The sequence below is a fragment of the Pan paniscus genome, chromosome 1, assembly GCF_029289425.2.
Source record: "Pan paniscus chromosome 1, NHGRI_mPanPan1-v2.0_pri, whole genome shotgun sequence".
In the NCBI taxonomy this organism is placed as follows: Eukaryota; Metazoa; Chordata; class Mammalia; order Primates; family Hominidae; genus Pan; species Pan paniscus.
This window is the reverse complement of record NC_073249.2, coordinates 118,967,540-118,994,120: the sequence shown is the minus strand read 5'-3', so window position 1 is coordinate 118,994,120 and position 26,581 is coordinate 118,967,540. Positions and strand designations below refer to the sequence as shown.

Below are 26,581 nucleotides of genomic sequence, written 5' to 3'. Positions count from 1 at the left end.
GAAAGTCAACAGAGAGAAGTGGACTCATGCATGGAGAAGGGAAGGGGGAAGTCTCACCTCCTGGACTTCTCCAGGGATCCTTCCCCTACATGATCCATCCCCACAGTGATGCCCATTCCTGTGCCAGCCAGTTTCTGTTCCCTGGGATCTGAAGTGCCCAATGCAACAACATACGATGACTTTCTCCTAGCAAATCTGTGTTTTGCTGCTCATGATAAAAATTAAGTATATTATCATTTCATGAGATTCCCAAATACCAGACATTCCTCCCCAGAGAGATCACTGCTTCCAAGGGCTCTGTTTCCTGAACTACAGAGTGTTACATAAAACTCCTCTTCTGCATAGGCCCTATTAATTTTCCTGCATGTCAGATTGTCAAAATCATTAAACATAATTTGCTTAAAAACCTTCCTGCACTTTAACAGTAACTTTGAAGGTACCTTTTATACCTTGGACCCCCACAGCACCTGTCAAAAGTACAGAGTAAACATTTAGTGACTGATGGAGGATAAATATTTAAAGGATAAGTGCTTGAGGCTCCTATTCCCCGAAACATACCATATACAAAGGGAAGACTTCAGGACAGAGCCAAAAAGTCAGGCACTGTGCCTGGTATGTAAAACTAAGTCACCAAGCTTAATCCCCATCTTAGAGATGAAGTAATAGTCACAGAGACTTTAAGTAACTTGCCAAGGCTACAGAACTGAACCTTCCTAAAGGAGATTTAACTGAGCCCTCAAAACCACCCTGAAATCCTTTTGTCTATCTCAGTTCTCTCCCATTTGTTAGACTAACCATTTTGATCTTCTCCATTCTTCTCCAGCTTCCAATACCACTTCCTTCCTCATTCTCAGATCACATCCTTTCTCAGGAGCTCAAGGAAGAGTAGAGAGGCCACCAGGCAGAATATCTTGGTATTCTGCCCACCTCCTGCAAAATTATCCACAGCTACTCACATATTTTTTCTTCCCAAACAGGTATAAGAAGAGTTCTTCTTGTAATCAAAGGCTAATCCTTTTAACAGTCTCTGGATAGAACCTGTCTCCCCCAGCCCCTTTCCACCTCCCACTCCCTTTCCCTACACAAAAACTCCCTTGAAACACCTACTGGGTTAATCAACCTCTCTTACCTATGTTTTCAACTTCTTTATTTGTATTGACATGCTTCCTTCAGCAACAGGCACATTAAAGTCAAATCAAAATCCTCCCTCCAGGCCAGGCACGGTGGCTCACTCCTGCAATCCCAGCATTTCGGGAGGCTGAGGCGGGAGGACCACTTGAGGTCAGGAGTTTGAAACCAACCTGGCCAATACGGTGAAACCCCACCTCTACTAAAAATACAAAAATTAGCTGGGTGTTGTGGTGCACTCCTGTAATCCTAACTACTCGGGAGGTTGAGGCAGAAGAATCACTCGAACCTAGGAGGCAGAGGTTGCAGTGAGATGATATTGCACCACTTTACTCCAGCCTGGGTGATAAAGTGAGACTCCATCTCAAAAACAAACAAACATACAAACAGAAAAAAAAACAAAAAAAAAACAAAAAAACAAATCCCCTCCACCCAACATCTTTCTTATCTATCACCCTCTCCCTCTTCTAGTTTCCTTCTCTTCACTGTCAAACTCCCTAAAAATGTGTCTCTACTGTCCAAGTTTCTTCACCTCCCATTCACTTTAAGCTCATTTCAGCATGGTTTCTCATTTCATTACTTCACGGAAGCATTTATACTAAGCTTACCTATCTCTGGGTTGAGAAATCCTAAAAGATACTCTTATTATATTCACTACCCAGTAGCACTGACCCCCATGAAACCGTTTTCTTCCACTGACTCCTATGCCATCCCTCTCTCTGGATTTTCTCCCATCCCTCGAGCTATTTCTTCTCAGTGTCCTTTGCAAGTTTCTTCTTTTACTTCTCCCTTTGGACTTATTCCTAGAATTCTTCTCATTTATAAGCTCTTCTTGAGTGATCCTGCCCATTCCAATGGCTCAACTCAGCAACAACCTCTCTATCAAAGATCTCTCTCTTAATGGCTAGCTGATATATCCAATTGCTTACTGGACAGCTCCCTGTACATGTCCCATACATCTCAAACTCAGCAGGCACAAAATGGAACCTGATATTGTATTCTCTTTGAATGCAGTCACTCAAGTTAGAAATTAGAATATCATTCTTGACTCTTCTCTTTCTCACCTCCATATCCAGTCAGTCAGTGAGTTCTGTTGATTCTACTTCCAAAATATTTCTCAGTTCATTCCCTTCTCCATTCCTCAAAGACATCACCTTATACTGGTGCTCATCATTTCTTACCTCAATTATTTAAATATTCTCCCTGCCTCTAGTCTACCTCACTCTCCCCCAACAATGTCTCCACTCTTTTTTCAGGTTGATATTCCTTAAATGTGAATGTACTCATTTCACTTCCCTATATAGGATGCTACAATAGCCCCTACCATATTCAGAATAAAATCCAGACTCCTATTACATTTGGCCCCTGTTATCTGTCCAGCTCTTTCATCATTATCTTTCTGGAAACACACTCCACCACTCTTGAGGCACAGTGAACCACTTTCAGTCTCTTCAGTGAGTGATGCCTTCTTGTGCCTACATTTCTGTCCACATGCTGCTCCTTCTGTTTCCAATCCTTATCTTCCCCTTTATTTATTTATTTTTTTTTTTTGAGACAAGGTCTCACTCTATCACCCAGGCTAGATTGCAATGGTGTGATCCCAGCTCACTGCAACCTCTGCCTCTCGAGCTCAAGTGATCCTCCCACCTCAGCATCCTGAGTACAGGCACACACCCCCACGCCCAACTCATTTTTATATTTTTTGTAGAAATGGGGTTTTGCCACATTGCCCAGGCTGGTCTTGAACTCCTGGGCTCAAGCAAACTACCTCCTAAAGTGCTGGGATTAGAGGCGTGAGCCACCACGCCTGGCTCCCCTTCATCTTAATGGCTTGAGATTGAGGCAAGCTTGAGCTCAAATTCCAGTCTGTCAGTTCTGTCTTTTCATTTACTTAATAAGGGTTTCCTGGCACTGGGCAAGGTGCTAAGAATACAAGTAGCTACTGCCTAAGGAAGCTCACAGTCTCACAAAGCAGATAAGTACAGAGAACGTCAGAATTCAACGTGAAAGTGCTGTAACAAAAGGAAACTAGAAGAGAAGGCTTCCCAGAGGAACTAACTCCTGAGTAAGTACTAAAGGGCATTCCCCACCATATGACATATAGAAAGAGGAAGGGTGTCTGTCTGTGTTGCTGGAGCAGGGTCAGGAGACAGGGAGTAGCAGAAAGATGACCATGCATGGTGGCCATATTGAGTGGGAGGCACTCCTGGGTCATGCAAGCAGAGATGCTGAAACACACAGTACACAGGTAGACCTACAGTGTTGAGATAAAGAGGAAGATGTTGGAGTGGAAAGCAGTCAGTACAGAGATGGCAGCTGAAACCACAAGAACACTACCCCACACTACTACACTGTCAATGATACAATGACACTACTATGGTAATGACAACCCACAGAGAACACAGGTTTACCCCATACTGATGATGTGTTTGACAGAGCTACATACCAGGTTGAAAAGATCTTTTTCTTAGTTTCCTAAAGTACTAGCTATTCAAGGAACAAAATCTATCTGAATCTAAAAGTGACCTAGTTACATACTCTGGGAAATTTGAGAATATATACAGCCTATTTACCCCGAAGTAATTTACAATCCACTGGGAAAACAATGGGTTTTCCATCATCCAATGAAAAATGGGATATTCTGCAATTCAGCACTCGAGGGAGGCTGCACAGGGGAGGAACTGGCTTTGGTTGAGATGCTTAGGATATGCTTGTCACAGGAAGGTGGCTTTTAGAGAGCCCCGAGGGATGAATGGTCCTTCAGCAGGAGGAGAGAAAACAGCACCATAGGTCCAGAGCCCATAAGAACACTACACCACACTGTGTAGACAGCTTTCTCTTCATGTCTAAGAAAGTTAGTGTGCAGAAATCACAATACTATAAAGAGGTCTCAGGAAGGAGCTTGGGTGGACAGAAGCAGAGGATGCCTGTTGGTGGTATCCAAGGTAAGAATCTGACAAATGACATAAAGCAAAATGTGCATATTTGCTTGCAATACCCATGGACTTTTTCAAAAATACCAAACTTCTTGCATATTGAAATAATTGCATTGAGTATTTATTTATTTTAGGCTGTGGCTTTCCTATCATAAAATCCAAGTATGTGGTCAGAATAACCTAAGGGTATCTCAAACATTAGCCCTTAATAATCATGATTTGAATCTTCAAACCTTCATATAAGGAAAATAGCCTTCCCAAGGATAGGTTCTAATTAAAATCCTGGAGACTAGATTTTCTTTAATTTTTTTTTTTTTTTTTTTTTTTTGCTTCTCTATTTCTTAGGCAAAGAAAAGGATACCACTGGACTTCGTAATCTTCTCAAGAGTATTCTGTTGCTCAAGAACAAAACACTCTCCAGAATTATCTAAAATCTACATGGAATAATACAAAAACTATGGGGGGGGGAGTTGAATTTCAAGGCCCTTACAGTCCTTGATAAACAATGATGGAATAAATAATGGAAAACATAATCTGTGGCTGCTCAACTAGACAGTTCTGCTAATGACCATAAAGAGAACCCAAACTCTAAAACTTACCTCTGTATTTCCCCTTTACATTGAGTTAGGCTGAAGCAATAGCTCAAATAATCCAAGTTAACAAAAGCCGACAGAGAAGTGATTCAGAGGTAAATGCATTTGTTCATTCATTGACTCATTCAACACTCGCTTGAAACTTATCACATGCCAAGCTCTGTCTAGGTGCTGGAGTACATGGGGAAGAAGCCACGCCCCTGCCTTCATGGAGCTGTCACTCCAAACTCAGCTCAATTTTACAGCAACGTCAAATTACACAAAGGACTTCAACTTATAAGTTTTCCTTCCAGAGGTTAGATTGTGACACTTTCATAAAACTTATGTTAGTGTGCTGCTTCTGCTCAGGATTCAGAATGAATAAACTAAAATTCTACCCTTCCTTTAAGAACTACTTAGAAAAAAAAAACTTTATAAATAATATGATGAATTAAGAATCCCATAACTTGGTCATGAGAAATCTCTGATTTTATTTAGTCTAATCTCCTATAAGTGATACTCCTTATAGAGTATATGTGAAAGATTATCATGTATTAAAACAAGAATCCCAAAAGCATTATACATTAACATTTATTGAATCCGTTTACTAACTCCTCTTTGTTAATAAATTCCACGGGTGATAACAATTACCTGTTCATATGCCCAGAATTTAACAGCTGTCTCAGGAGCAATTTTGATGACGTTTGTACCATTTCCCCTCCAAAGCGAGCGGATACCTCCTTCTTTTACCATCTGTCGAAAGCCACCAAATATGTTCATTTTGTCTGATTTTGAACCGTGAACCTAAAAATAAAAGCAGAATGATATAAAATGCTGGTGGCATATTACTATTACTTTTTCTAAAACAACCACACAATCTTTTTCAATACCGTTTCTAACTGCAAGAAGATATATTTGAAAATAAAATACAGAAAGGTTGAAAAATATATATAATGATGAGAGGGAGTATTGCCATGATTTTAGAGGCCTGTCTCTGACTCTAAAACTAAGAATAATTGGTATCTTCAGTGTGAGAAAGCAGAGAGAGAAGACAAGAAGAATATTAAAATTATGAACAACCTTCATAAGATAATATTAACTAAATTATGTATCAGGCAATGGATCACCCTTTGAAACATGAACAAGCTCAGTTAAAGAGAAATAAAAAAGGATACTGCAGATAATATTATATTATTACATATAATTTAATGTATGTATATTATTACATATAATTTAAAGTAATATGTTACTCCCTCTCCTCAAGAAGTAGTACAGACATGAACTGTAAATGGGTCTGAAATGGTTTGGATATTGTGTATATCAGGGCTACCAACACTGGAATGCATACAGCCTGAAACCAAAAATAAAAATTGCACCCTCTTTGGCATATTTTGAGGCCCTCTCTAGGCAATAAATTCATTACAACATGTACCCATCCTGTGAGTACTGATAAATTACTTGGCTTATACTACAGATGTGGTAGTCACTTAAAAATACTGTACCTTATGACCACCTACAGATAAAAACTGATTAAGTCCAATACACCAAAAATAATTAAACAAATCAGCTATTCTTCTGATTGTTTCAGCTCACATAAAAGGGGTGACTACCACTAAACACACACACACACACACACACACACTCACAGAACGGGTTGAATTCTGAAGGCCAGCCATGTGGCCAGTATGAAAACGGGCCCCAATAAGAACTCTGCACACCAAAGGCTCAGGTGAGCTTCCCTGGTTGGTCTGCAATATTCCATGCCTAGTGCCACACAACAGTGCCAGGAAAGTAAGACATGGAGACTCCACAGGGAGAGGACAACAGAAGCTCTGCCCTATGTGCTTCTTTACTTGACTGATTTTCATCCGCATCTTTTCCCCGTAGTAAACCATAACCAGGGGTAATAAGCTTTCAGTGAGTTATGTGAGTCTTTCTAGAGAAGTATCAAACCTGAAGGTTGACTTTGGAAACTCCTCAAATTTGCAGAAACTAAATTCCAGAGAAATCCATTTTATTTTAAATAAATAAACTTCACAATAAAATAGGACAAAGGAAAAAATAAATGCTTATTCAAGTTCTCTAAAAGTCAAGTTACTACTGTTCCTAAAGAAAAACACACACCAATCCCCTCTCCTTTTTCTTTAAAGCATTAGCTTTGCCCCTAAATAAATTTTGAGATTTGGGTACATTCTGAAGGAATGCTGGCTTAAAACAGCGTCAGAAAATCTTTTTGTACAGAAATCTACAGACAAATATAAAAAGTGTTGACCATAAGTATAACAAAGTTTTAAAAATATTTTGTAAACAACTACTATGTTCCAATAGGTTATTCCAGTGTACCAGACATTATCACATACCTGATATTGCTTGATTCTTAAACCATTCTTATTAGATATTCTTATCCCCATCCCAGAATGAAGGAAAATGAGACCTCAGAGGTTTCATGCAGCATGAGAACCAGGAGCACTGGAGGCAAAGATACTGCATTCCCCCTCTCATTTGTTGTAAAGGAAAAGTCAATTCTCTGGGCCTCAGATTCCCCCTGGAAAAATGATAAAATACCTACTTCACTGGGCTGCTGCAAGGATTAACTGGGTTACCACAGTGAGCAAATACATATTAATTCTTTTCCATTCTCTCTTTCCACTCTGGCCAGCCCAATGCTACACTGCTAGTAAATAGCAAAGTCAGTCTATAAAGCCAGATCTTTTTCTGCTAACCTCAGCTTTAGAATAATTTTCAAAATTACATTGCTGCTCTAAGATTCTAGATTTCAAAAATACTTTACTTTTGATAAAGTATATTAAAAAGAAGGAAACTATAAATAAGGAGAATCCTACAACAATAGCTAGAGATATTTTTTGAATTAAATGTTTGAATAGTCATAGAATGCCAAAGATTAAAAGTTCATTACACACATGTACTAACAATTTAAGGTTTGGTACACTGCCATACTTACATGGACTGAATTTAGAGTTAACAGCAACAAAATAGATTTATTTTTTAGGGTATAAAAGATTATTACTGAGAAATTTTAAAACTTCTTTTTCACAGCACCACATTTCTCATTGTTTTAGAATATTTAGGGCAAACCTGGACACACGATAATAAAGCTCACCTGCATCATGATTTTCAGACGGTCCAAAGGGGCAGTGCTTGTTCGAGAGACAGCACCAGCAATGCCTCCTGCCAAAAGCTGCCTCCACCATTGTCCGGATTTTTTTTCGTCTTCCGTGAATTCATCTGGAATAGTTAAGCTATCCCCTATGTCAATTCCCTGTTAAAATGAAAAAAAGATCCCCATGCGCCTTAGCTAAAAATAATCCCAGAAGACGTTTTGTTTTAGAGAAGAATCACGTTATTTCACAGTTAATATGAACTTCATTCCCTAGAATTTATACTAAACCAATTTGAGTACACAGATTATAAGTTGTCTACTCACAATGAACAAAGTACAGTATCAGTTCACAAGAAATGAAAATAAACAGTAATTACAAATATACAAAACCAACAGTTACAACTTTCTTTCATTCATCATAGATGCACAGTATGTTTTCTTCTCTTGGTCTAGGTTAGAATGAAAGGGCAGCATTTTATCATAGTCAATCTTTTTTATTGCAACCATAAGGCTAGAAAACCAACTGGTGATGACATCTTTTAAGAAATTAGTTCATCAATTCTTAAACAATACTTCCTTTATCTCAAATTTATATCCACATCATACTTTATACCATATGTTTTAAATATGTAAATAAAAATTAAAACTGTATGTGAATACCCCTAAACTCATTTCCTACTGTTTATAAAAATATTTTTATAAATCTGACTTATCATTTAAAACATGCAATAGATTCTATATAAAATTTAGCTAATGGAGAGGTATTGTTTCAAATCATCACCCCTTCAACCTATTCTACATTACTATAGCTTGAGAGAAACAATTCTATAATAATATTTTTACAATTCTGTTATCTAAATTGTTTTGGCAGAAAAATTTTTACAGGCAAGAGTGCAACGGGGAGGAGCTCTCCTATGGTAGTAACCCTCTCTTCCTTCATTTTACTATCAATAAAATGGAGATACAATTGTAGTCTCCACTGTTATCAACTACCTTAAAAAATACCGTAAGAATTATGTAAATAAAACTTCACATAGTGTACAATTTAGCTAGGCAACTGAACTACTAGTATAATATTATCTTATACTCATAGCTGAGAAGGCACTAATCACCAACAATTTTATAATGCTTTATGTAAGCTTAGGCATTGTTACTAGTGGCAATGTGAACTCCTGACTTCATTTAATGCATATTTAATTTAGTCAAATCTGAAGTGTAGAAGACAAGCCCATAAAGAAAAAAAAAAAAAAAAAGTCCGGGCACAGTGGCTCACGCCTGTAATCCCAGCACTTTGGGAGGCGAGGCGGACGGATTACAAGGTCAGGAGATCGAGACCATCCTGGCTAACACGGTGAAACCCCGTCTCTACTAAAAATACAAAAAAAATTAGCCAGGCGCAGTGGTGGGCGCCTGTAGTCCCAGATACTCCGGAGGCTGAGGCAGGAGAATGGCGTGAACCCCGGAGGCCGAGTTTGCAGAGAGCCGAGATCACACCACTGCACTCTAGCCTGGGCAACAGAGCAAGACTCCGTCTCAAAAAAAAACAAAAAACAAAAATAAAACTCCTTCAGAGAGTTCCCAAGGGTTTCAGGAGCAGATTGCACAATAATAGAACTTGGTTTACATCAGTATGCAGAATATTAATGAAACAATCAAAATTTGAAAGTTTTGTGGAAAACAAACTGGTATGAAATGCTAAGCAGATGAAGCAAAAAGATTCTGTAACCTTTAATGAATATTGTTAAGTGCCTTATGCCAGAGATAAACCTAGGCAATCTGACCAAACAAGGACACAGATCCTTAGCAACCATGAGGTGCTGAGATTATTTGGACAATATAGTACCTATAAAAAGTAAAAGCCTACAACTTTTACACTTCCCTATGGCAGAATACTTAAATGCCAATAAAAGCTAGACAGCTTATTCATCAAGGTGGTACTTCTTCCAAGTTTTCAGAATGGACATTTATGCAGTCTTGGGTTGTTTTTTTTTAATACTCTATAAATCTATGCCTAATAGAATAAATAGAACTCTACAGGTTAAGGAGCTACTGGGACTCAGGTATCCTGGCCCATAAGTGTTACAGAGTGTTCTTGGGTGATAACTGTACCTATGGTTTATAGCTCCAAATAAGTATAAATACATAAAGTAGACTTACTGTAGAATGTTTCCAGAAACGGATAATTTCCTCAATGTCTGTAACAGGATTAAATAAGAAGTAGTCTCTCCATTCATTCCAGTCCACTGTCATTGTCCCATCAACATCAATGCTGGAATTTTTAAAAAAGTGATCAAAGTACAAAACTAAATTGATAAATAAAACTAACATTATTGGCCACTTTACAGAATGACAGTTTCTTTTCTAACATAATATTTTTATTAAATTAAAAAACCCCATCCACAAATATAGGTTGTTGGAAATGGCAGCAAGCATTTTATGGTCCTGTCAGATAGTTTTAATTATCTAGATAAAAATGGGCCCAAAAATTACAGCCAGCTCACTAAAGACTACTTTCAGCACTCTGTCGAACTCTGCCAATGAGCTACAAAACACAAAAACTTGAAGATAAAATATTAAAAGGTGGTAATGAATAGATTCATTATCCATTTTTTTCATGCACTTAGTGGATCATGAAGATAATTCTTAATGTTCTATTGCAACATTTGAATGCACTTTTGAAATATACTCAAAACATGCTATCAATTTCCTCGAAGTTAGGAAAATTAACAGCTATTATAAAAAATCAAACTGTCAGTGACTGTGCCTTTGAGTCTTTTTTTTTTTAATTATACTTTAAGTTTTAGGGTACATGTGCACAACGTGCAGGTTAGTTACATATGTATACATGTGCCTTGCTGGTGCGCTGCAACCACTAACTCATCATCTAGCATTAGGTATATCTCCCAATGCCATCCCTCCCCCTCCCCCCACCCCACAACAGTCCCCAGAGTGTGATGTTCCCCTTCCTGTGTCCATGTGTTCTCATTGTTCAACTCCCACCTATGAGCGAGAATATGACGTGTTTGGTTTTTTGTTCTTGCGATAGTTTACTGAGAATGATGATTTCCAATTTCATCCACGTCCCTACAAAGGACATGAACTCATCATTTTTTATGGCTGCATAGTATTCCATGGTGTATATGTGCCACATTTTCTTAATCCAGTCTATCATTGTTGGACATTTGGGTTGGTTCCAAGTCTTTGCTATTGTGAATAGTGCCGCAATAAACATACGTGTGCATGTGTCTTTATAGCAGCATGATTTATAGTCCTTTGGGTATATACCCAGTAATGGGATGGCTGGGTCAAATGGTATTTCTAGTTCTAGATCCCTGAGGAATCGCCACACTGACTTCCACAATGGTTGAACTAGTTTACAGTCCCACCAACAGTGTAAAAGTGTTCCTATTTCTCCACATCCTCTCCAGCACCTGTTGTTTCCTGACTTTTTAATGATTGCCATTCTAACTGGTGTGAGATGGTATCTCATTGTGGTTTTGATTTGCATTTCTCTGATGGCCAGTGATGGTGAGCATTTTTTCATGTGTTTTTTGGCTGCATAAATGTCTTCTTTTGAGAAGTGTCTGTTCATGTCCTTCGCCCACTTTTTGATAGGGTTGTTTGTTTTTTTCTTGTAAATTTGTTTGAGTTGATTGTAGATTCTGGATATTAGCCCTTTGTCAGATGAGAAGGTTGCAAAAATTTTCTCCCATTTTGGAGGTTGCCTGTTCACTCTGATGGTAGTTTCTTTTGCTGTGCAGAAGTTCTTTAGTTTAATTAGATCCCATTTGTCAATTTTGGCTTTTGTTGCCATTGCTTTTGGTGTTTTAGACATGAAGTCCTTGCCCATGTCTATGTCCTGAATGGTAATGCCTAGGTTTTCTTCTAGGGGTTTTATGGTTTTAGGTCTAACGTTTAAGTCTTTAATCCATCTTGAATTGATTTTTGTATAAGGTGTAAGGAAGGGATCCAGTTTCAGCTTTCTGCATATGGCTTGCCAGTTTTCCCAGCACCATTTATTAAATAGGGAATCCTTTCCCCATTGCTTGTTTTTCTCAGGTTTGTCAAAGATCAGATAGTTGTAGATATGCGGTGTTATTTCTGAGGGCTCTGTTCTGTTCCATTGATCTATATCTCTGTTTTGGTACCAGTACCATCTGTTTTGGTTACTGTAGCCTTGTAGTATAGTTTGAAGTCAAGTAGTGTGGTGCCTCCAGCTTTGTTCTTTTGGCTTAGGATTGACTTGGCGATGCAGGCTCTTTTTTGGTTCCATATGAATTTGAAAGTAGTTTTTTCCAATTCTGTGAAGAAAGTCATTGGTAGCTTGATGGGGATGGCATTGAATCTGTAAATTGCCTTGGGCAGTATGGCCATTTTCACGATACTGATTCTTCCTACCCATGAGCATGGAATGTTCTTCCATTTGTTTGTATCCTCTTTTATTTCCTTGAGCAGTGGTTTGTAGTTCTCCTTGAAGAGGTCCTTCACATCCCTTGTAAGTTGGATTCCTAGGTATTTTATTCTCTTTGAAGCAATTGTGAATGGGAGTTCACTCATGATTTGGCTGTTTGTCTGTTGTTGGTGTATAAGAATGCTTGTGATTTTTGTACATTGATTTTGTATCCTGAGACGTTGCTGAAGTTGCTTATCAGCTTAAGGAGATTTTGGGCTGAGACAATGAGGTTTTCTAGATATACAATCAGGTCGTCTGCAAACAGGGACAATTTGACTTCCTCTTTTCCTAATTGAATACCCTTTATTTCCTTCTCCTGCCTAACTGCCCTGGCCAGAACTTCCAACACTATGTTGAATAGGAGGGTGAGAGAGGGCATCCCTGTCTTGTGCCAGTTTTCAAAGGGAATGCTTCCAGTTTTTACCCATTCAGTATGATATTGGCTGTGGATTTGTCGTAGATAGCTCTTATTACTTTGAAATACGTCCCATCAATACCTAATTTATTGAGAGTTTTTAGCTTGAAGCGTTGTTGAATTTTGTCAAAGGCCTTTTCTGCATCTATTGAGATAATCATGTGGTTTTTGTCTTTGGTTCTGTTTATGTGCTGGATTACATTTATTGATTTGCGTATATTGAACCAGCCTTGCATCCCAGGGATGAAGCCCACTTGATCATGGTGGATAAGCTTTTTGATGTGCTGCTGGATTCGGTTTGCCAGTATTTTATTGAGGATTTTTGCATCAATGTTCATTAAGGATATTGATCTAAAATTCTCTTTTTTGGTTGTGTCTCTGCCCGGCTTTGGTATCAGGATGATGCTGGCCTCATAAAATGAGTTAGGGAGGATTCCCTCTTTTTCTATTGATTGGAATAGTTTCAGAAGGAATGGTACCAGTTCCTCCTTGTACCTCTGGTAGACTTCGGCTGTGAATCCATCTGGTCCTGGACTCTTTTTGGTTGGTAAGCTATGGATTATTGCCACAATTTCAGAGCCTGTTATTGGTCTATTCAGAGATTCAACTTCTTCCTGGTTTAGTCTTGGGAGGGTGTATGTGTCAAGGAATTTATCCATTTCTTCTAGATTTTCTAGTTTATTTGCATAGAGGTGTTTGTAGTATTCTCTGATGGTAGTTTGTATTTCTGTGGGATCGGTGGTGATATCCCCTTTATCATTTTTTATTGCGTCTATTTGATTCTTCTTTTTTTCTTTATTAGTCTTGCTAGCGGTCTATCAATTTTGTTGATCCTTTCAAAAAAAACCAGCTCCTGGATTCATTAATTTTTTGAAGGGTTTTTTGTCTCTATTTCCTTCAGTTCTGCTCTGATTTTAGTTATTTCTTGCCTTCTGCTAGCTTTTGAATGTGTTTGCTCTTGCTTTTCTAGTTCTTTTAATTGTGGTGTTAGGGTGTCAATTTTGGATCTTTCCTACTTTCTCTTGTGGGCATTTAGTGCTATAAATTTCCCTCTACACACTGCTTTGAATGCGTCCCAGAGATTCTGGTATGTTGTGTCTTTGTTCTCGTTGGTTTCAAAGAACATCTTTATTTCTGCCTTCATTTCGTTATGTACCCAGTAGTCATTCAGGAGCATGTTGTTCAGTTTCCATGTAGTTGAGCGGTTTTGAGTGAGATTCTTAATCCTGAGTTCTAGTTTGATTGCACTGTGGTCTGAGAGATAGTTTGTTATAATTTCTGTTTTTTACATTTGCTGAGGAGTGCTTTACTTCCAAGTATGTGGTCAATTTTGGAATAGGTGTGGTGTGGTGCTGAAAAAAATGTACATTCTGTTGATTTGGGGTGGAGAGTTCTGTAGATGTCTATTAGGTCTGCTTGGTGCAGAGCTGAGTTCAATTCCTGGGTATCCTTGTTGACTTTCTGTCTCATTGATCTGTCTAATGTTGACAATGGGGTGTTAAAGTCTCCCATTATTAATGTGTGGGAGTCTAAGTCTCTTTGTAGGTCACTCAGGACTTGATTTATGAATCTGGGTGCTCCTGTATTGGGTGCATATATATTTAGGATAGTTAGCTCTTCTTGTTGAATTGATCCCTTTACCATTATGTAATGGCCTTCTTTGTCTCTTTTGATCTTTGCTGGTTTAAAGTCTCTTTTATCAGAGACTAGGATTGCAACCCCTGCCTTTTTTTGTTTTCCATTTGCTTGGTAGATCTTCCTCCATCCCTTTATTTTGAGCCTATGTGTGTCTCTGCATGTGAGATGGGTTTCCTGAATACAGCACACTGATGGGTCTTGACTCTTTATCCAATTTGCCAGTCTGTGTCTTTTAATTGGAGCATTTAGTCCATTTACATTTAAAGTTAATATTATTATGTGTGAATTTGATCCTGTCATTATGATGTTAGCTGGTTATTTTACTCGTTAGTTGATGCAGTTTCTTCCTAGTCTCGATGGTCTTTACATTTTGGCATGATTTTGCAGTGGCTGGTACTGGTTGTTCCTTTCCATGTTTGGCGCTTCCTTCAGGAGCTCTTTTAGGGCAGGCCTGGTGGTGACAAAATCTCTCAGCATTTGCTTGTCTGTAAAGGATTTTATTTCTCCTTCACTTATGAAGCTTAGTTTGGCTGGATATGAAATTCTGGGTTGAAAATTCTTTTCTTTAAGAATGTTGAATATTGGCCCCCACTCTCTTCTGGCTTGTAGAGTTTCTGCCGAGAGATCCGCTGTTAGTCTGATGGGCTTCCCTTCAAGGGTAACCCGACCTTTCTCTCTGGCTGCCCTTAACATTTTTTCCTTCATTTCAACTTTGGTGAATCTGACAATTATGTGTCTTGGAGTTGCTCTTCTCAAGGAGTATCTTTGTGGCGTTCTCTGTATTTCCTGAATCTGAATGTTGGCCTGCCTTGCTAGATTGGGGAAGTTCTCCTGGATAATATCCTGCAGAGTGTTTTCCAACTTGGTTCCATTCTCCCCATCACTTTCAGGTACACCAATCAGACGTAGATTTGGTCTTTTCACATAGTCCCATATTTCTTGGACGCTTTGCTCGTTTCTTTTTATTCTTTTTTCTCTAAACTTCCCTTCTCGCTTCATTTCATTCATTTCATCTTCCATTGCTGATACCCTTTCTTCCAGTTGATCGCATCAGCTCCTGAGGCTTCTGCATTCTTCACATAGTTCTCGAGCCTTGGTTTTCAGCTCCATCAGCTCCTTTAAGCACTTCTCTGTATTGGTTATTCTAGTTATACATTCTTCTAAATTTTTTTCAAAGTTTTCAACTTCTTTGCCTTTGGTTTGAATGTCCTCCCATAGCTCAGAGTAATTTGATCGTCTGAAGCCTTCTTCTCTCAGCTCATCAAAGTCATTCTCCGTCCAGCTTTGTTCCATTGTTGGTGAGGAACTGGGTTCCTTTGGAGGAGGAGAGGCGCTCTGCTTTTTAGAGTTTCCCGTTTTTCTGCTCTGTTTTTTCCCCATCTTTGTGGTTTTATCTACTTTTGGTCTTTGATGATGGTGATGTACAGATGGGTTTTTGGTGTGCATGTCCTTTCTGTTTCTTAGTTTTCCTTCTAACAGACAGGACCCTCAGCTGCAGGTCTGTTGGAGTACCCGGCCAGCCGTGTGAAGTGTCAGTCTGCCCCTGCTGGGGGGTGCCTCCCAGTTAGGCTGCTCGGGTGTCAGGGGTCAGGGACCCACTTGAGGAGGCAGTCTGCCCGTTCTCAGATCTCCAGCTGCATGCTGGGAGAACCACTGCTCTCTTCAAAGCTGTCAGACAGGGACATTTAAGACTGCAGAGGTTACTGCTGTCTTTTTGTTTGTCTGTGCCCAGCCCCCAGAGGTGGAGCCTACAGAGGCAGGCAGGCCTCCTTGAGCTGTGGTGGGCTCCACCCAGTTTGAGCTTCCCGGCTGCTTTGTTTACCTAAGCAAGCCTGGGCAATGGCGGGCACCCCTCCCCCAGCCTCACTGCTGCCTTGCAGTTTGATCTCAGACTGCTGTGCTAGCAATCAGCGAGACTCCGTGGGCATAGGACCCTCCGAGCCAGGTGCAGGATATAATCTCCTGGTGTGCCGTTTTTTAAGCCCGTCGGAAAAGCGCAGTATTCAGGTGGGAGTGACCCGATTTTCCAGGTGCTGTCTGTCACCCCTTTCTTTGACTTGGAAAGGGAACTCCCTGACCCCTTGCGCTTCCCAAGTGAGGCAATGCCTCACCCTGCTTTGGCTCGCGCACGGTGCACGCACCCACTGACCTGCGCCCACTGTCTGGCACTCCCTAGTGAGATGAACCCAGTACCTCAGATGGAAATGCAGAAATCACCCGTCTTCTGCATCGCTCACACTGGGAGCTGTAGACCGGAGCTGTTCCTATTCGGCCATCTTCGCCTTTGAGTCTTAAGAAATCCTGGCACCTCATTTTCAATCTTAAAATTAACATACCGTACTCAAATATTTATCATTAATATTTGGCTTGTTTTACAAGTTTCTTGGTAATTAATGCCATTTGTATCTGTTTTCTCCTAAGAGAAACTCTGAGTGTGCCAGGATTTTGACTGTTTTATTCCCTTCCTTGGGCCACCTCTTACAGCGGCTGGCACAAAGAAGGTGCTCATTTATTTATTGAATTAATGGATGTCTCTAAAAAAAGCTTTGGTGCATCCTACAAATTTTATTTTATAATTAGTATGAAAATGACGCAAAAGGATGGCAGTCAAATAAAATGCAATTTTCAGATATTCATTATTGTGTTTTCTAGTGTCACTTTTTATTTTGACTTGCATATGGGAAATTACACTTAAACTTTCATTTGTCCCAGCACAGAGGTATATCTGCATGAGAGTCCTAGTCACTACTTACATTTATAATATTACTCTGGGTTGCAATATTTATAGGTTTATTTATGTCACTATTTTCTATTTTAATGTAATTGTTGTTTGACCCCACCACCCAACTCCCCACACATAAGCATCCTCCACAAGGCAAGGATTTTTTTTTAATTTCATTCAAAGTTATAACCAAGGTTTCTAAAACAGTGCCTGCCACTGAGAATTTATTGAATAAATAAATGAATTACAAACTCTGTAGCTTAAAACCACAGAACATTTAGGGTATTGACAAACTTCCTAGATAAGATAGTCTTGCTGTGGGTATAACTTGCATTTCCCTTCAAATTACTAAACGTGTTGAGCATCTCTTACCACGTTCATTTGCTACTGCTGTTTCTTTCACGTGAAATATGCTGTTCATGTCTTTGCCCATTTTTCTAACCGGTTGTATGTCTTTTTCTTATTTACATAGTTCTTTATATCATTCATTCTAATCCTTCAAGTTATAAGCTGGCAAACACCTTCTCTTTGTCTTTCCACTCTATGCTGTCCAAGTACAGATGCTCTTGATTTTAACGCAGCTGAATTTAATCTTTTTAATGCAGCTGAATTCAATCTTTTCATTTCTATGTATGGCCTTTTGTGTCTTCTTTTTAAAATAAATTCTTCCCTACACTGAGATAAAGATATTTCTTCCCCACCACCTCAAGCTGTTATAGTTTAACTTTCACGTTTAGGTTGATGTTTGTGTACAGTAAGAGGCAGGTATCCCAATTTCCTTCTTGTCTGCATAAGCACGAGCATCATCTATTGCACACACTCTCCTTTTCCCAAAGTTTTGCAAAGCTACTTCTTTCACGTGACAAATCCAAAATATGGATGGGTCTGTTTCTGGGCTCTCTATTATGTTTCACTTATTAACTTGTCTGTTTCTGTAGAAACAGCACTGACTTGGTTATGGCTTAATAACAACCCTTGGTATCTGATAGGGCAGGCCCCTGGCTCCTTACAGTTCTTCAGGAATGTCCTGGATATTCTTAGGCCTTTGCTCTTTGATATAAATTTGAGACTCAGCTTGACAAGTTCCTCAAAAAAACCAGGTGGGTTTTTTTAATGGCATTGAATCTCTATCACCAATTTGGAGAGAAGGTACATCTTTTCTATACTGAGTCTTCTTTAATGCCTTCTAACAAATTTTGTTAAGCTGCTCTTATGAATGCATTGATTGTGGTATATTTTTTTAAATGGCTGATTCAGTTTGCTAATATTTTCTTTAAATTTTTACATATAAGTCATAGGTATCTTGGCCTCTAATTTCCCTGTTTCATATACTGTCTGCTTTTGGTGTTATAATGATCTCCTAGAAAGGATAGGATGGTGTACTTCTACACTCTGGAAATGTTTGTACATCTGTTCTTTAATCATTTGCAAGAACCATCTGGGGCTAACATTTTGTTTATGAGAAAATTTTAAATTACTGACCCAATCTCTTCAATTGCTTAGGTACTATCAGCTGTTTCTTCTTCATTCAGTCCCAGTAAGTTATATTTTTCTAGAAATTCATCTACTTTGTCTGTTTTCAAATTTATTGGCATTAATGATTCATATTATTTTATTAGTTTTTTAAAAGTCCTTATGTGCCTATTTATAACTGAACATGGTTTATTTACATCTCATTTCTCTTTTTTCTTCATCAATCTTTCCAGAGGCTTGTCTTTTCCAACAGTTTCTGGCTTTGTTGATCCTGTTACTGCATCTTTGCTATATATTCTTTATTATCTCCTTCCTCCTACCTTCTTCGAGATTATTCCATTTTTTCTCCCCTAACTTAGCACATTAATTTTCAGACTTAATTCTTTTCTAATAAAAGCTTTCAGACTATAAAATTCATACAAGTGCCATCTTAGAAATATTCCATAAGTTTTAATGTTTTCAAGTCAACGTGTCCTTGAATTTCGACTTACGATTTCCTTTGACCCATAAGTTGAGAAGTGTATATCACACTTTAAAATATTGGCATTTTTATAATTTATGTCTGTAATTAACTTCTACTTTAATGCATAGTGGTCAGAGAAAGTAGTTCTTGTGATACCAGTTCTTTGAAATGTGTTGAACCTGGCTTTATGGCCTACTACGAAATCAATTTTTATACATGTTCCATAAATACCTAAGAAAAAATATTTTTTCTAATTTTTTGATGCTAGGTCCTATTACATGCCCATTAAATCAAGCTTATGTATTTAGAAGTTTTTGTCTTCACTAAAGTTTTCCTCTGCTTGACCTATCAAATACAGGAAGAATTGTGTTAAAATCTCTCACCACTATGATGGATTTACCAATTAATCCCCAGAATTTTATCAACCAGCTTAAAAATTGTATATCCTCATACTGAATTTTAAAATGTAGTGACACTCTATTTTTATTAATGTTTTTACTATATAATCTATTATTAATAGATTATTAATAATTAACAGTTGATATTAACATAGCTATCCCCATAGCTGATATTAACATAGCTACCCCAGCTTTTTTTCAGTTAGTAAGACTTTTATTTTGCTTGTTCTTTCATCTGACAATCTCTGCCTTCTGATGAAATTTACATTAATTTTTATTAATTGAAGACTAAACTGAGAAAGTCCTAACTGATCAGAAGGTGATTATCTTCTAACTTACTCGTCACCCACCTCAAACCCCCAGGGAAACAGGATAAGAACTTTATTTAGGCTGCCCCATTTGAGAATGGGGATGAAGGGAAATCATGCCCCAACATTATTGCAGGGCACATTTTAGTGGAGTTTTACTGTACTTGAATTTATTTCTCACATCTTACCTATTGCTTTCTAATTATCTCATTCTTTCTATGTTTTTCCCTCTTCTCTCTACTCTTCATTGGATTGTTTCAATCTTATGTTTATGTATTTATTTTCTTATTCCATTTCTTTCCCCCCTGATTTGGAAGTTATATACTCAACTACTACAGTTTCAATGGTTTACCTTGAAATTTTACCACATATATATAACAAAGTCTAAAGTTAATGTCTGACCCCATCATCCTAAATAAGGTAAGAATTTTAGAACAGTTTAATACAAATCATCCCCTTCCCTCCTAACTTACATACTATTATTGTCTAGTATTGTAGTTGTCCTTTTTCTTAGAACCCACAAATGGGTCATTATTATCATATTCATGGATGTTTCCAACAGACTGCTGAAATAATCCATAGGCCACTAGCTAAGAGGTGGCCCACTATGGTCTAGAGAGTACCAAGAAACACTGTGTGACCCATTCCCCATATATGCTGCTTCCAGGGCTGTATATGTCCTTTCCCCTACCTACCTTCCACTCACCCTTTTCAGTAGCATAATTCTACTCATTATTTAACATATTCTTCAATATTTTCTGAGAGTCCATTATTGAAATGTGGTGGACATAGAACTGTTAACCAGATACACATGGTCTGTGCCCTCAGTGGGAACAACAGGCATGGCACTAAACAAAAGCAAGCAATACTCAATATTCATTGAGCATTTGCCAGGCATTGTTCTAAGTATTTCACATGTTAACTCATTTAATCCTTAAAACAAGCCCATGTATTTACTATACTCTCCATTTTACAGACAAAGAGAGGCTAAGAATTTTGTTATAGTCACAAGACTAGTAAGTAGAGTAGAATTAAGAGTTTCAACCCAGGCATTCTAACTCCAAACTGTACTCCTAACCACTGAGCTATACAAACAAGTCAAGGATTACAAACCATAAGTGCCATGAAGCACAGAAACAAATTGCATAGTCAAAGAATAACTGGAGTGAAGGGTTCCAAGCTTCTGAACAATTGTGGAGAAAGAAACGTAAAGATACGAAAATGAGAGTAAACAGGGGAAATGAGATGGAGACGAAAGCCTAAAAGAAAAATGAGAGCAGAAGATAATTATGACATATGTGAAACACATGTTTCAGAGGGAATGCCTGCTTCAGCTACTTCATATCTACAGCTTCTACTGAACAGGTGTAAGTAGGAGGCTATATTTCAACTCAGTGACTCCTCTCTTACACCCTGATGACCCAGTCACAGCTGTTTCAATCAACACTGTGTTAGTCTGTTTTGTGTTGTTTTAAACGAACACCTGAGACTTGGTAATTTATAAAGAAAAGAGGCTTATTTGGCTCACAGTTCTACAGACTGTACAAGCATGGCACCAACATCTGCTCAGTTTCTGGTGAGACCTCAGGAAGCTTTTACTCATGGCTGAAGAAAAAAGGTGAGCAAGTGTGTCAGATGGTGAGAGAAGGACAAGAGAAATGAGATGCCAGGCTCTTATCAACAACCAGCTTTCATGAACTAATAGAGTTCACCTATTACCAAGCCCTTAATGAAGGATCCACTCTCATGACCCAAGTAGTCCCTACTTCCAACACTGGAGGTCATATTTCAACATGAGATTTGGAGGGGACAAATATCCAAACCATATTAAGCACCATTCAGATGCTTTTCCCATGAATTCAGGTTTGGGACACAAAGAGACAGTGAAATGGAAGAAAACAAGTTGACATTTGGAGTGACATGAGTAACACTAATGGCTAAGCACTTGAGGGAAGGTCCATGATGGTTATATAACTACAGGAAACTCTGGTCACATTCTGCCTTTAAAAATTGTTTCTAACACTTTTACTGAAGAAGTATAAACACTAGTAATAATAATAATAATAATAATAACAATATCCCAAAAGTACAAAAAAAGTCACTAGCCATGAAAGAAATATAAATCAAAGCCATGAGATATCACTTCATACCAATTATATATTAGTCAGGGTTATCTAGAGAAGCAGAAACAATGGATGGTTAAAATCAAAAGAAATCAAAAGACAGTTCAGATATGGTGGCTCATGCCTGTAATCCCAGCACTTTGGTAGGGCAAGATGGGTGGATTGCTTGAGCCCAGGATTTCGATACCAGCCTAGATGATATGGTTTGGCTGTGTCCCCATCCAAATCTCATCTTGAGTTGTAGTTCCCATAATTTCCATGTGTCATGGGAGACAGCTGGTGGGAGGTAATTGAATTATGGGGGGTGGTCAACCCCATGCTGCTGTTCTCATGATAGTGAGTGAGTTCTCACGAGATACGATGGTTTTATAGGGCTTTTCCCTCTTTGCTCAGCACTTCTTCTTCCTGCCACCATGTGAAGGACATGTTTGCTTCCCTTTCTGCTATGGCTGTAAGTTATCTGAGGCCTCCCCAGCCATGCGAAACTGTGAGTCAATTAAACCTCTTTCTTTTATAAATTACTCATTCTCAGGCGGTTCTTTATAGCAGCGTGAGAATGAACTAATACAGTAAATTGGTACTAGGAGTTGGGTGCTACTATAAGGATACCCAAAAATATGGAAGTGACTTTGGAACTGGGTAACAGGCAGAGGTTGGAACAGTTAGGAAGGTTCAGAAGAAGACTGGGAAAGTTTGGAACTTCTTAGAAATTTGGAGAGCTCAGAAGACAAAAAGAGGTGGGAAAGTTTGTAAGTTCCCAGAGACTTGTTGAATTGCTTTGACCAAAATGCTGATAGTAATATGGGCAATGAAGTCCAGGCTGAGATGATCTCAGATGGAGATGAGGAACTTGTTGGGAACTGGAGCAAAGATGACTCTTGTTATGCTATAGCAAAGAGACTGGTGGCTTTTTGCCCCTGCCCTAGAGATCTGTGGAACTTTGAACCTAAGAGAGATGATTTGGGGTATCAGGCAGAAGAAATTTCTAAGTGGCAAAGCATTCCACAGGAAGCAGAGGACAAAAGTTTGTCAAATTTGCACCCTGATGATGTGACAGAAAAGAAAAATCTACTTTCTGAGGAAAAAATTCAAGCCAGCGGCAGAAATCTGCATAAGAAACAAGGAGTGAAATGTTAATCACTAAGACAATGGGGAAAATGCCTCCAGGGCATTTCAGAGGTCTTCAGGAAGGGCCCTCCCATCATAGGCCCAGAGGCCCAGGAGGAAAAAATGGTTTCCTGGGCCAGGCCCAGGGCCTTGCTGCTTTGTGCAGTCTCAGGACTTGGTGCCCTGCATCCCAGCCATGGCTAAAAGGAGCCAAGGTACAGCTCAGGCCATGGCTTCAGAAGGTGCAAGCCCCAAGCCCTGGCAGCTTCCACAAGGTGTTGAGTCTGCGGGTACACAGAAGATAAGAATTAAGGTTTGAGATCCTCTGCCTAGATTTCAGAGGATGTATGGAAATGCCTGGATGTCCAGACAGAAGTTTGCTGCAGGGGTGGAGCCCTTGAGGAGAACCTCTGCTAGGGCAGTGCGGAAGGGAAATGTGGGGTTGGAGCCTTCACACAGAGTCCCCACTGGAGCACTGCCTAGTGGAGCTGTGAAAAGAGGGCCACCATCCTCCAGTACCCAGAATAGTAGATCCACCGACGGCTTGCACCATGCACCTGGTAAAGCCACAGACACTCAACGCCAGCCTGTGAAAAGAGCCAGAAGGGGGTCTGTACCCTGAAAAGCCACAGGAGTGCAGATGCCCAAAGCCATGGGAGCCCACTTCTTGCATTAGCATGAGCTGGATGTGTGACGTGGAGTCAAAGGAGATCATTTTGGAGCTTTAAGATTTGACTATTCCACTAGATTTCGGACTTACTTGGGGCCTGTAGCCCCTTCATTTTGGCCAATTTCTCCCATTTGGAACAAGTATATTTAATCAATGCCTGTACCCTCATTGTATCTAGGAAGTATAATAACTACCTTGCTTTTGATTTTACAGGCTTATAGGCAGAAGGGACTTGCCTTGTCTCTGATGAAACCTTGGACTTTTAGGTTAACGCTGGAATGAGTTAAGACGCTGGGGGACTGCTGGAAAGGCATTATTGTGTTTTGCAATGTGAGAACATGGGATTTGGGAGGGACCAGGGCAAAAATGATATAGTTTGGCTGTGTCCTCACCCAAATCTCATTTTGAATTATAGTTCCAATAATCCCCACATGTCACGGGAGGGACCCAGTGGGAGGTAATTGAATCATGGAGGAGGCTACCCTCATTCTGATGTTCTCATGATAGTGAGTAACTTCTCATGAGATCTGATTATTTTATAAGGGTTTTTTTCCCTCTTTGCTAGGCACTGCTCTTCCTGCCATCATGTGAAGAAGGACGTGTTTGCTTCCCCTTCCACCATGATTGTAAGTTTCCTGAGGGCTCCTCAACCAAGCAAAAGTGTGAGTCAATTAAACCTCTTTCCTTTATAAATTACCCAGTCTCAGGCAGTTCTTTATAGCAGCATGAGAATGGACTAATACACTAGGCAACATGGCAAAACCACATCTCTACAAAAAATATAAAAATTAGCCAGGCATTGTGGTACAATGCCTGTAGTCCCAGGTACTCAGGAGGTGAGAGGATCAATTGAGCCAGGGAAGTCGAGGCTGCAATGAGCCATGATTGTGCCATTGCACTCCAGATGGGATGACAGAGCAAGACCCTTTCTCAAAAAAAAAAAAAAATCAAAAAATGAAAAGACGGACAGTAATGAGTATTCATATAGCTATGGAGAAACTGAAACCTTCATTCATTGCTGCTGGGATTATAAAATGGTGCAGCCACTTTAGAAACAATTTGGAAGTTCTTCAAAATATTAAAGATATTTAATTAAATATTAAAGAATCTCTAGACAGGCTGACTGTTGAAGGGCATTCTCAGACAAAGCCAGTCTGCAAAGACTGAAATAAGTGCCTACTTCTTCAAATGCACAGATGTAAACACAAGGCCACAAACATCAACAACAATCAGGAACAAATGACACCACTAAAGAAACAAAATAAAGTACCAGCGACCATCCCTAAAGAAACAGAGATGTATGAACTGACATAGAATTCAAAGAAAGCTCAGCAAACTTCAAGAAAATACAAAGAAACAATTCAATGAAATTAGGAAAATAATGAGTGACCACAAAGAGAAAGGTAATAAAGAGATGAAATAATAAAAGAAAAAATCAAACAGAAATCATGGGGCTGAAAAATACAATGAACAAAATTAAAATGCAATATGGGAGCATCAACTGCAGAAGTGATCAAGAAGAAGAAAGAAACTATGAACTCAAAGACAGGTTATTTGAAAATACACAGAGGAGAAAAAAGAATGAAAATGAACAAAGAAAGCTTACAAGATTTATGGAACAGCATCAAAAGAGCAAAGTTTTGAGTCACAGGAGTTGAAGAAGGAGAAAAGGAAGACAAAAGGGGTAAAAAGCTTAATTAAAGAAACAGTAACAGAAAATTTTCCAAACCTGGAGAAAGAGGTAAATATCTACATGCAGAAAAAGTCCAAGGTCTCTAATCAGATTCAATCCAAACAAGACTACCCCAAGACATATTACAATCAAACTATCAAAAATCAAAGACAATGAGAGGATCCTGAAAACAGCAAAAGATAAGAAGCAAATAACATATAAGAGAGTCCCAATATGGTTGGAAACAGACTTGTCAGCAGAGACCTAACAGGTCAGGAGAGAAAGGGATGATATATTTAAAGTGTTCAAGGAGAAAAATACCAACCAAGGGTAATGTACCCAGCAAAGTGTCCTTCAGAAATGAAGGAGAGATACTTTCCCAGACAAACAATAGCTGAGGGAGATAATCATGACCGCACCTATTTTATAAGAAACGTAAAAGGAGCTCCTCAAGCTGAAAGAAAAAGATGCTAATGAGTAACACAAAAACATCTGAAAGTATAAAACTGACTGATAAAAGAAAGTACACAGGTAAATTCAAAATACTCTAATACTGTAATGATGGTATGCAAATCACTTACATCTGTAGTAGGAAACAGAAAACTATTAAAAGTAATAATAGCTACAATAATTTAAGGGATACACAATATGAAAAGATGTAAACTGTGACATCAAAAATTCAAAATTTCAGGGGATTAAGTAAAAGTGTAGATTTTTTTTTGTTTTGGGGGGTTTTTGCAATAAAAATTAAGTTATCAAGTTAAAATAAACTATTATAACTCTTAAGATGTTTTTTGTAACCTCTTGGTAACCACAAACCAAAAACCAATAGGAGATACACAAAAAATAAAAAGCAAGAAATCAAAACATACCACTAGAGAAAATCACTTAACCACAAAAAAAAGACAGCAAGAGAGGAAGAAAAGAATAAAGGATCTATAAAAGAACCATGAAACAATAAGCAAAATGGCAGTACAAAGTCCTTACTTATCAATAATTACCTTGAACATGAATGGATTAAATTATCCAATCAAAAAACACAGTGTCTGAGTGGATAAAAAAAACTAGATCCAACTATATGCTGCCCATGACAGACTCATTTCATCTGTAAAAATACACACAGACTGATGGTGAAGGAATGGAAAAAGATATTCCATGGAAACAGAAACCAAAGGAGAGCAGGAGTAACTTTACTTATATCATATAAAACAAACTTTAAGTCAGAAATTGTAAAGGAGAAACAAAGTTCCTATATAATGATAAAAGGGTCAATTCAATAAGAGGATATAATAGTAAGTTATATGAAGGCACTTTTACTCCACTCCTCCCATTTAAAATTTTCAGTGTCACAATTTATATATTTTATATTGCATATCCCTTAA

At 38.6% G+C, this 26,581-nt stretch overlaps 1 protein-coding gene across 2 annotated transcripts in view; it reads right to left on the bottom strand.

The window, feature by feature from the left end:
• Window positions 1-26,581, bottom strand: part of LOC100990756 (mitochondrial adenyl nucleotide antiporter SLC25A24) — a 66,247-nt gene that overhangs the window by 14,906 nt on the left and 24,760 nt on the right. For both annotated transcript variants that reach the window (XM_003822238.5, XM_055115307.2), the window contains exons 4-6: window positions 9,915-10,026; window positions 7,758-7,916; window positions 5,288-5,440 (exon numbers count right to left, since the gene is read on the bottom strand). In XM_003822238.5, the coding sequence (XP_003822286.1) occupies window positions 5,288-5,440; window positions 7,758-7,916; window positions 9,915-10,026 (424 nt within the window). The remainder of the gene's footprint in view (window positions 1-5,287; window positions 5,441-7,757; window positions 7,917-9,914; window positions 10,027-26,581) is intronic.